The sequence below is a fragment of the Alnus glutinosa genome, chromosome 5 (assembly GCF_958979055.1).
Source record: "Alnus glutinosa chromosome 5, dhAlnGlut1.1, whole genome shotgun sequence".
NCBI classification, from domain to species: domain Eukaryota; kingdom Viridiplantae; phylum Streptophyta; class Magnoliopsida; order Fagales; family Betulaceae; genus Alnus; species Alnus glutinosa.
In genome coordinates, this window is record NC_084890.1 from 2,682,962 (window position 1) to 2,694,341 (window position 11,380).

Genomic DNA, 11,380 nt, shown 5'->3' on the forward strand with positions numbered 1-11,380 from the left:
GCATATTACTTTACTTGAAAGTTTGAAAAAGACATAACAAATGAGATATGCTGCACATGCATTTTTTGTAAATTAATTATTGAATATGTAAAACTTAGTAAAATTTGCATGTAGGCCCTATAAATTTAATAATAGATTCTACGTGTTCTTTTTCTATTAGCTGGAGGACAATTTGTCCGACTTCCAACACGCACAAAGGGCTGAAAAATTTGAGGCCGTTGAGCAGTAAATGGTGCAAAGACAACTAGTGTAAACAAAGAAAAGCATCATAATTACCCACACTAAATACTGCGGAGGCTACGACTGTTAAACTAATAGAGAAAGGAAACCATCCTAATCATAAACCCAGTTTGGAATTACTCTTTTATGTATTACTTTACTTGCAAATTTATCCGTCTCTGACTCTCTGGCTTATTTAAGAAGCACATAAAGAGAAGCAAATCAGAGTCAGTTTTAGTACTGAGAGAGTAGAAGAGATGGCTTCCAATTCCAAAGCTCTCTTCTTCTTTGCTTTGTTGTCCTTCTCAGCTGTGTCTCTCAGGCCTGCTTTTGCAGACAATGAGGAAGACCCAGGTCTTGTAATGAACTTTTACAAGGATGCATGCCCTCAGGCTGAAGACATTATCAAAGAACAAGTCAGGCTCCTCTACAAGCGCCACAAGAACACTGCTTTCTCGTGGCTCAGGAACATCTTTCATGACTGTGGTGTTCAGGTAAGCTCTCTCTCTCTCTCTCTCTTTCCCTCCCTATAGAGCTATATATAGTTGTTGATAAAAGCATTTCGATCTAATTCTATGGTTTGTTAACTAGTCGTGTGATGCTTCACTACTGCTGGACTCAACAAGGAGGACCTTGTCTGAGAAGGAGACAGACAGGAGCTTTGGGCTGAGGAATTTTAGGTACATCGACAACATCAAAGAAGCTGTGGAGAGGGAGTGCCCTGGAGTTGTTTCCTGTTCAGATATCCTTGTGTTGTCTGCTAGGGATGGCATTGTTGCGGTAACTTAATCCTTGGCACCCACTTCTGCCTTTCTTTGTCAATTTCACCTTCGGTATATATTTGGTTCATTTTCTAGATCGATCCCCTGTTCCACTCTCTGTTTTCTTTATTATATGCATGTATCCAAGTTTGAATATGCTCTTGATCTTGACTGTTCATTTCACATATGTAATGGATCAGTGGATCCACCCCACTTGTACCCAAATTGAATTTCCTTTCACTGAGGCTAGGTAGAACTTCAGTTTTCTGTCTTATTGGGTTCTAAAGAGTTTGTGGTAAACTTTTACTTTTTTGGGTAAAGAATCAGAAGGGTTATGACAGATCGATCTAGATCTTCTTATTAATTATTGTACCATAAAGTTAGCTAGTACTATTCTAGTATGTAAATGTGACTCTTTTTAAACTTTAACATAGCTGGGAGGCCCTCACATCCCTCTCAAGACTGGAAGAAGAGATGGTAGGCAGAGCAGAGCAGCTGTGGTTGAAAAATACCTCCCAGACCACAATGAGAGCATGTCTGTTGTCCTTGAAAGGTTTTCTGCCATGGGTATTAACACCCCTGGAGTGGTTGCTTTGCTAGGTAATATACACAGTACAGTACCCTCATATCATCCATCATGCCCACATACTCTGTAACATGAGAAATGCTATTTACAACTACCATAATTTTACTGCTCCGTCATCCGTATAACGGTCTATTTGAATAGTATTACTCTTTAAGCATAAGATTTTCATGCATACATATCCATGTGGCTTAATTGTTCAATTTATCCAACAGGAGCTCACAGTGTTGGTCGAACCCACTGTGTGAAGCTAGTGCACCGTTTGTACCCAGAAGTTGATCCTGAGCTGAACCCCAACCATGTCGAGCACATGCTCTACAAGTGCCCTGACGCAATCCCAGATCCAAAGGCTGTTCAATATGTGAGAAATGACCGTGGTACCCCGATGGTTCTAGACAACAATTATTACAGGAACATATTGGATAACAAGGGCCTACTGATAGTGGACCACCAACTAGCCACCGACAAGAGAACAAAGCCTTATGTGAAGAAAATGGCTAAGAGCCAGGACTACTTCTTCAAGGAGTTTTCAAGGGCCATTACCCTTCTCTCTGAGAACAACCCTCTTACTGGTACAGAGGGTGAGATCAGAAAGCAGTGTAATGTTGCCAACAAACTTCACTAAAAGCTCTACTATAACTTAATTAAGCTCTTCTTTCCTTGTCTGTATGAGGAGGGGAAGAGGGAGAGCTGCAGAATAATATGGGCTTTCTTTATTTTAGTGTAGGTTTTTCTTTCTTTTCTTGTGAGGTTGATGTTGTGATGGGCATGGTGGATGTGGGACATATGTATATGTATAAATGGTGGTGATGGTGTGTGATGAATGCCGCATGGGTTGCAATGATGATGGTTATTGATGATTCATGCATATGATAGTCTCTCTTGGTGCATGTCATGATCATGGCCGGCTGCATATTTGGATTGGAATCCAATGTACAAGGGCAAAGTTCAGCAGCAAAGAAAGTATCAAATAGGACAATGGGGCCCCAAGAGCAAGCATAACTAACAAAAGAGAAATGATTTTTGCAGATCACTTGTACATTTTTTGTATATCACTCTTCTAAATCAACCATTGGATTTGTAGGATCCACAAAAATTTACACGTGGATCTTACAGATCCAATGGTTGATTTAAAAAAATAATGTACAAAAAATGTACAAGAAATGTGCATGTAATATATCTCTAGCAAAATGACATTTGAATGATAAAAGTAGAAGTAGAATAGAAGGATAGAGAAAAAAGAGGGAAATGGTTAGGATAAGATTTGCTTAAAAAAAGGGTCCCCTTTATGGACCAGATCCGGCTTGTCTTTTGTTTCTAGGCATATAGGACACAGTCAGATATGGACACGTGTCAAAAAAGACATGCAGGGACATGTGTCCAAACCTAGTTCCATCCTGTTCTCACAAGATCACAAGACAAAAGCCGATTTCCTTGTCTTTTTTGGCAAGCAGGATTCACAATTAATGTAGTCTCGACAAAGAGATGAAGAACCGAACAAGCGTGGGACCCCTCCTTCCCTTTACTTTGAGTTAAAAATATAAGCGGTGCGATTATTAACCGAAAATAACCGATAACCGTTAATAATCAGCAACAACTACTAACCAAAAAAATTGAAAAACTGAGAAACTGAAAATTACCGCAACCGGATAACTGGTTTTTATTATTATATATATATATACTAGTCAGAAGACACAATTCACGTGCTTGGTTTCCGGTGTTATGTATCACTATAATTGTCAACATTATAATTTAAATATCATACATATATTATATTATAGAATAGGTTTAATATCTAGATTATTGGACAAAAATGTTCGTTCCAGTAGTAGAGTCACAAAGCTTGGAGTCAGTAGGCACGGCCTGCTTGTGCTTTATGTTTCACTGCAAATTCTTTGTATTATCTCTATTCTTTAGGGCAATTATATATATCATCAAATATTAACCATCCTAGCATAGCCAAAATAACTAGCTCAAAAGCTTCCCTTCATCAATTTAGCTAAATAACAATAACAAAAATAAATAAAAAATTCAACTTGTGAAATTAAGGTTGTGTTCAAGCTTAATTTAAACTTGTATAGAAATCAAACATTCATCTCCAATCAATTTATAGGTCACTGAGCACTGTGAATCAGAACTCAGCACAAGCTGGGCCTGACATGATATTTGGTTATAATTCAAGGGGGAAAATATGGTACTCTACATAAACAATGACAAATTGATAAGGAATTCTAGTAACCAATAGGAATACATAATGAGCAGAGAAAAACAAAAGCCAGTACAAAGTATAAGCAAGGAATGAAATCAGTAAAGCTATGTGTGATAAAGCAGTGAGATAATCAGTTGGCATAACAATTATTACATATCAACCCACATTTCCAAACCATCATTATTTTATAACCAACTACCTTGCAGGAGCAGTAACATTTGAGTGATGAGGACAAAGATCACCTCTAGAAGGCACCTCTGAGGTTTTTGAGTTAACTTGAAAATCAGGTAAGGATCCTGTAACTGAAGACAAATTACATTGTCAGGAAAGGAAAATTGAAAGATACAATCAATGAAATGTCATCCATGGATATAGAAGACAATTATTCACCTTATCCAAGTTTATGGCACTGCTAGAAACATCATCAATGAATTTGAGTTTCCTTACATGTTCTTGCTCTTGTCCACTTGATCCTTTGGCACCATAGCTGTCATAAGAGTTGTCTTTTTGGTAGCAAGTCTGCTGCATCTCATAACCATTACTGATTTGATGCTGGTTTTTTCCTGGTTTTCCTTGTTCCTATATATATCAACATGCTTCAAGTAATCAAGCTGATTACCATGTTGGACTTATTGAATGGTATTCCAAGATGCCTTAGAAGGGCTTGAATTTGGCACAGCAGCAAAGTTAAATATTTGCGAATCTTCTCTGTTGGGCCGAGTACTATCCGTGCCAGAGTATACTTGCTCCCATCCTCCAGTTGATCTAGAAAAAGAACTTCCCCACGATTACTATTAGCCTCCCACAGAAAATAATCAGAATCCCTAACCTTGTACGTAGCTTCATTAACATCACCTGTCCAAAAATTATTCAGTGTTCTCATTATTATGAATGCCACAAATAGCAGCACTGCCTAAAACAGAAATACGCAAAGAAACTAATAAATCAATACGCAAAGAAACTCACACTGCCAAGAACAGAAATAAAAGGCAAAAGAGAAAGAAAGAAAAAAGAAAGGATGAAGATTTTAAAAGTATCACCTTCTATATACCCTTCTTTAGTCTTCAATAACATTAAAGAAAAACACTTCATCTTGAGAAATTCAATAAAACTCCAAGAATACAAGTTAAAAACAGATAAATGTACATCTAAAACAGAAATAACTTGTACATAAAGTAACATTTAAGTACAATAATAAGACATGAATTGAAAAGATTAGCAAAGAGCAAAGACCCATAAAAGTAGAACAGAAAATAAAGAATACATTTTCTAGCTTCACGTGCATTTTTGGGTATTATAGTTTTACGTTTGGAGTTCAAGTCCTACTTCAGAATCTCTTAGGTACTCTACATGCTCGTGTTTCATAGACGTTGAGTGGAATTTTATAACCAACCCTAGAAAAGAAACACATAGCATGTAAGGATAAGTAGTTTGACTTTGAAATTCCAATCAAATCACCTTCAGACAATGGGTCCACAAATCATCAACATATTACTATCTCAATTGATGAAACATAATCATATTACAATAGCTAATCAAGATAGCTTAAATTAAACAAAACAAGAGTAATTAGGAACTACCTTATAGGAAGAGCTTGACGAAGTTCGAGCTCCATCGTTGCTTTTCCCAATAGTGAAATCAGTGGACCTCTTAGTGACAGAATCAGAACCACCAAAGGTTTCCATATTACATGAATCCAACAATATATCTTCACGTTCTTCGTACCCACTATCTTCAACCCCCTTACCCCTGTTGACAGAAGAGAATCTAGTCTCCTCATCAACATCAAGATCTTCATGGATACAAATGCCTCTCTCCTGTTAAAAGAAATCAACATGAAACATGAAAGGAGTTTGGAGAGACCAATTAATGAAGAAAAAAGTTTATAGAGGCAGAAAATGATTCTAGAATAACCTCACCTCTGCTAAATGAAGATCATGGTTTCCTCACCCTCAATTTCTCTAGCTATTCTTAAAGCTTTCTTTTCCAACTCGTCCATATTAGGACCTCTCTCAAGTTTTGTTGTATAGATTTCCTCAAGAAAGGTGCTTTTTACTCCAAGTTTTGTTGTACCGCATTTAATGACCTTGATAAATGCTCCAAGCTTTGCAGAGTTAAGCTCACCAAGGCTAAAATAAAATCATCGACTTGAGTCACAGATCATCCACAGCATCATGGAAGAAGCAGTATCTTTCCAATATGATTGTTACTTTCCATGAGCCAGTGAGCCTTCGCTGCTTCAGAAAATGGAAAAGACTTGTGCACCACTGGCTTCACCTTGCCCGCCACAATTGCAGGCCAAACAATCTTCTCAACTTGATTAACAATCACAGCTTTGTTTTCCGCACTTCTGTGTCGCAACCCAGCCGCTACATACACAACCACCATAAGCATAAAGCCATAAATTATATCTACTAAAAGCAAAGGACAATAATTATCTGCAGGAAGAAAAAGAGAAATATTTACTAAGAAAGTAATGATTCTCGGAACAAGTGAGTTCTCTATTGGAAATTTATCTATACAAAACCACTTTTACCATTAAAAATGGGAACTGTCCATGTACCAATAGCAGATCTGCAAGATGAAATACAAAACAGATGCAGGACATATAATCAAAGGATAAAGAAGGATGTTGAGGGAACAACTTTACATATTTGTGAATTCAAAAAAGATTTAGAAATTGTTTTCCATACCCCTTCTTAGAAAATAATTTATGATAAAACATAGTTTCCCCATTGATGGCATAATTTTCTTAGTACCCAGAAACATTCATCGTCCGGCAACAGTTATTATATCTTTCTTACCAAGAGGGGCATCCTTTGAGAGATTTAATATAGCATTGTTGGTCAGAAAGTTTACCTCGCGTCTTTTATTATACAGCTGGGTTTATATAGCTTCTGCATCCCAACGCAAAAAGCTATACGTCAGATTCACATATATTCATATACTTCTATTATGATCAGGAATGGATGATCCAGCAGGTGCATATTATATGACCAAAAAAAAAAAAAACTTGGATGAGAGAAAATTGAATTCATCCAACTCCAAAGCTATGGTACTTAAAACCCAGTATAAACTGTCATACATTGCACTGTGAGGCGCCTTGCAAGAAGAACACGGAAATCGATTTTTGCATCTGAACCACCCATAGTGTCAATAATAAAAAGCCTACCATCAACATTTAAGTTCTCAATGTTTTGCATCAAGCAGGATGCTCCCATTGGATCCAGAATAACATCAATGCCTGCCATTGAACATTAGTGAGCTGTTTCTTCTCTCCAAATAATCATTTCACAAAGAATAATACAAGCATATCAATCTTTATTTAAAAAAAAAAAAAATGATAAGTAATAAGCCAATCTCATTAAAAACGTGAGCCACCCCCTTATAAAAAAATGGAAAAAGTAAGGTTTTAATAGTGGAAAAAATACCTTGTCTACCCGTTTAACAAAATCCTGTGTCTTGTAATTGATGCACACATCAGCTCCAAGTTTCTTGCAAAAAGCTAATTTTTCCTCGCTCCCTGGCAATCAAGATTTCAAATATATGATTACATGGGAACTAAACCTATGCGTAAGAAGAAAAGTGATACTGGACCTGCTGTGACAAACACTCTTGCTCCTTGCCTCCTTGGTATTTAGCTATCTGAATTGAAAAGGTACCAATACCTCTTGAGCCTCCATGAACCTGAAATTTTGATATTCATCATTTATGCAATGGAAACACCATGTCAATAAAGATTCACGCAAGAAATTATCATTTTGTTCATGTATGTATATATGGAAAAAGAGCTGCAACAGATTCTCTCGGTGAATCAAACCACTAAGATTTATGCATTGGAACATAACTTACACTAACAATCATAAACCAGGGAAGTGGAAGAAAAAATAATTAGAAAGTTGGCTAACTACACACCTGACCGTAGCTTTCTCGGAACAGAGGCATGATCAACGCCATTGCAGTCATCAAAAAACTGTACAAAGAATTTTTATTTTTTTAAAAAAAGGTTGAAAAGCTACAATCAAGGAGCATGAACAATAATTAAGAACTTCCACTCATCAAAACTGTCTACCTTTCTGGAAATCTTATATCTCTTGCTAGAGCCATTACTCATAGACGGTGCTTGTACACGGAGCTCATTTTCTCTGTCAGACACATCGCATTCAAGCGTGTAAGAGTAATAATAATAATAATAAAAAATAAAAAAAAAAAAAAAAAGGTCAAATATTAACACAACAGATGTCATACCGCATGTGTCTAAGAATAATCACTGTGCAAGAGCCATTCACACTTTTTACCCACTCTCTCAGCTCAATTAAAAAAAAATAAAAAAAAAAATCTACCTGTTCATTTCTCGGCATAACCAAACGGAGCACGAAGACAGACCAAATTCTAACACTCCCTTTTGATTTCTCTGTGCGTCAAACCAAAGCAGAAAGGAAAGAAAAAAGAAAAAAATAAAATAAAATATATATATATATATATATATATATATATATGTATGTGTGTGTGTGTGTGAGCCTATGTATATAGAAAAGCATACGAGTGTATGTTATACATAAAAGACGTACTTACATGATGGATTGAAGAATCCGTACTTTACATAGATTTTTCTTTTTTGGTGTTACTGTAAACCCTTCCCCTTGTTCTTCAGTGTTCACCCCGCACGGCGCACACAGCACCGCTCTTGATCATCTTCTTCACGTACCTATGTTGATGGAACGACACAGCATCTTCTTCACCAAAAAACCCGTCCCTCCCTGCAAACCCCGCATCCCCCGCCCCGCACGGATGTCACTGATTTTATGCGGTTTACGGGTGCCATTTCCTAAACCCGCAAGGGTGCGGGGCGGGGGCAAAAAGGGGGGAAAACCGCCCCCCGCCCCATGCTCACCCCTATTAAATTGTGATGAAGGAAGTTGGAACGGTCAAATTTGAGAAGGAGGGGCGCTGAAGAGAATTTTATTATTCTCTCGATAATAAATAAGACAACTCCATGCAGTCAAAAAAACAACAAAAATTAAATTAAATTAAATAAATAAGGCAACTCAGTAAATTCTATAATTGAGATTTGTTAAATGAACTATTTTTAAGAATAATTAAGGAGAGTTTGGTAATAAAATTTTCGGTTAAAAATTCAAATTTTAAAAAACTTGATTTAGGTAGTTAATTAATTTGATTTTTGAAAGACATTAAAATACTTTTTCAAAATTTTAATGTCATAGACGCTATGCGACTTTTGGACAAAAGATTTATACAATTGCAAAATATGGTTTTATGTTTAGGTCTTTAATTTATACGATTTTCTAAGATTCTATTTATGTTAATGCGATTTTTACTGCAATTTTGTTTAATGCAATTGAATAATAGAGTTTTATGGTTAGCCAATTAAAGTATTTAATTAATGCGATTTTTGAAAGACATTAAGATATTTTTTCAAAATTTTAATACCGCAGGCATGAAACTTTTGAAAATAAGTCGATAATAAGTAAAACAACTCATTACATTCTATAATTAAATGAGGACACTTGGACAACCTAATGGTCCCAATGTAAACGTTAGCATTTTAAAAATAAAAATAAAAAATTAAACGTTAACATTTAACAAAAGTAAAATAAATTTAGCATTTAACAACTTTAAAGGTTGGTTTGGATACAGAGAAGAAAACTTATTCTTCTCTGAATCCAATTCTACCTTCAATGATGACTGGACCCACGTACAGTGCGTGGGTCCCGCATTTACTTAATAAAATAATAATAATTTATTTTAAAAAAAATAATAATAATTTTTTTAAAATTTTTTTAAAAAAATAATAACTTTTTTTTTTGAAAAAAAAAAAAAAAAAAAAAAGGCAGGGTGGCTGCCGGTTGGCAGCCCCCCCTCAAAGGGGGTGGTGCACTGCCACCCCCGACGGGGGAGGCCGCGCAGCCACCTGTAAATCTAGGGGTTGGACTCACGCCACCCCTTGCTTCTATTTTTTTTTTTTTTTTTTTTTTTTTTAATTTTTTATTTTCTTTTAAAAATAAAAATTATTTATTTTTTAATTAAATAATTATTATTTAAATCATTATTTCACATAACTTTTCACAATACCAATCATTATACACAACTTTTTAAACTTCCAATCATTTCTTACCATTAAAAATAATATTTTCTAATCTAAAAATTCAACACCTAAACACAACTTTTTGCCTCGAAATTCGCAATTAGAATAAGAATTCAATTCTAATTCTAAAAATTCAATACCCAAACGAACCATTAACATTCTCATATTTAAGGATAATTACGAGGACAATCCAATATGGCAATATACCTTTTTAAACGTTAGCATTCTCTTATTTTTAAAAGTTTTGACATTTGTTAAACAAACTATTTTAGGATAATTAAGAAGAGTTTGGTAATAAAAACACTAAGTTCGGAAGTTCCACTAGTAGTAGTGTTCATGCAATTTACCTATCTTTCAATGTCTTGATCTCAGCCGCATGTAGAGAAAGAGAGAGAGAGAGAGAGAGAGCGTGCAAAAGGGGCTTGTGGTTAATGAGGAGGGAGGCTCTCCAATTGGCGTTTCCCTCTTCGTATGCCTTTTGCCTTCTTCATGGTTTAGATTCAGTGGCGCTTTGGTTTTCTCTTAGTCTTTTTAGGGCTATAGAGCTGTAGTTCTCCTAGTCCTTTTAGGGCTATGGAACTTTGTGTTTTTTCTTGTTTTGTTTCTTTAGGCAGGAAGGCTAACACGAGACATCTCGTAAGGAAGCGACCTTTCCGTCCGTGTCGCCAGCGAAATCTTGGCTATGCTATCTTCTTCAAGATCTACTTTTGAAGCTAGATTTAAGTATTTTTGCTAGTTCCTGCAAGACACACGCCCTTCAGTAGCGTTCCCCATCTTACTCTGGTCCTGCCGCCTCAAGCCATGGCCGCGTCGGATTTCAGTGCTTGGCGCGTGGCTAGCACGCGCCAGGAAGCTTCTCTCCTTGGGCCCTGCATGAGGACCACACTCCATCTTCCAAATCGTGACCAGTGGTATCCGAGGTTTTCTGATGGCCGCCTTGCTGTAGGGGGATTCCTGAGGATGGCGCCTGTTTTACATGTGCCGTCTCCGGCAACGTTAGGTTTCTCCCAACGCTGGCTCTGTGTTGGGTGCTTTTTGTTAGGGTGGGCAATTCGTGCATTCGGGTCGGGTTCGTGTCAACCCGATTACATAAACGGGTCTGACACGAACCCGACCCGATTATTAATCGAGTCGTGACACGCGACCCGAACACGACCCGACAAACACGACTAAGAATCGTGTCACCCGTTTACCCGACACGACCCGACACTTAAATTCCTAATATTTAAGCAAAATTAAACAGAATAGAACTAAATTAACTAATGTATCGAAAATTTAAGCAAAATGGAAAACCACTTGAATTCCTAATATTTCCTATACACAGAACAAAATGGATAAAAATATATTTCCTCTAGAATCGGGAATCTGGATGGTGGGTCGTGGGTGCCGGGTGGTGGCGTTCGGAGTCTTCGAACCGTTCAGTACAGTGGTGCTGCTAGGCTGTTGAACTTGTCACAGACTCACACTCACACGGCGTTCCGAGAAGGGGGAGAGAAGGGTAA

General features: G+C 36.8%; 1 protein-coding gene and 2 long non-coding RNA genes across 5 annotated transcripts; 1 reads left to right on the top strand and 2 right to left on the bottom strand.

The window, feature by feature from the left end:
- Positions 1 to 415: 415 nt before the first annotated feature.
- LOC133868100 (peroxidase 42) lies at positions 416 to 2,431 on the top strand. Its single transcript, XM_062304922.1, has 4 exons — positions 416 to 713; positions 811 to 999; positions 1,415 to 1,580; positions 1,779 to 2,431. Exons 1-4 carry the CDS (start codon positions 477 to 479, stop codon positions 2,186 to 2,188), a joined length of 1,002 nt encoding a protein of 333 aa, XP_062160906.1. The 5' UTR covers positions 416 to 476; the 3' UTR covers positions 2,189 to 2,431.
- Positions 2,432 to 3,688: 1,257 nt separating this feature from the next.
- Positions 3,689 to 5,942, bottom strand: LOC133868715 (uncharacterized). Its single transcript, XR_009900386.1, has 4 exons — positions 5,692 to 5,942; positions 5,353 to 5,589; positions 4,163 to 4,627; positions 3,689 to 4,074 (listed from the first exon to the last, which is right to left on the bottom strand). It is a non-coding gene; the product is annotated as an uncharacterized LOC133868715 (long non-coding RNA).
- A 67-nt stretch (positions 5,943 to 6,009) lies between these two features.
- Positions 6,010 to 8,729, bottom strand: LOC133868716 (uncharacterized). Of its 3 annotated transcripts, none has more exons than XR_009900387.1 (9): positions 8,348 to 8,729; positions 7,845 to 7,917; positions 7,688 to 7,745; positions 7,370 to 7,459; positions 7,204 to 7,295; positions 6,858 to 7,016; positions 6,632 to 6,669; positions 6,309 to 6,346; positions 6,010 to 6,141 (listed from the first exon to the last, which is right to left on the bottom strand). It is a non-coding gene; the product is annotated as an uncharacterized LOC133868716 (long non-coding RNA). The 3 variants fall into 3 exon arrangements; XR_009900388.1 differs by lacking the exon at positions 8,348 to 8,729 and adding an exon at positions 8,116 to 8,189; XR_009900389.1 differs by lacking the exon at positions 6,309 to 6,346 and having other exon boundaries at positions 6,012 to 6,141.
- Between the last annotated feature and the right edge of the window lie 2,651 nt (positions 8,730 to 11,380).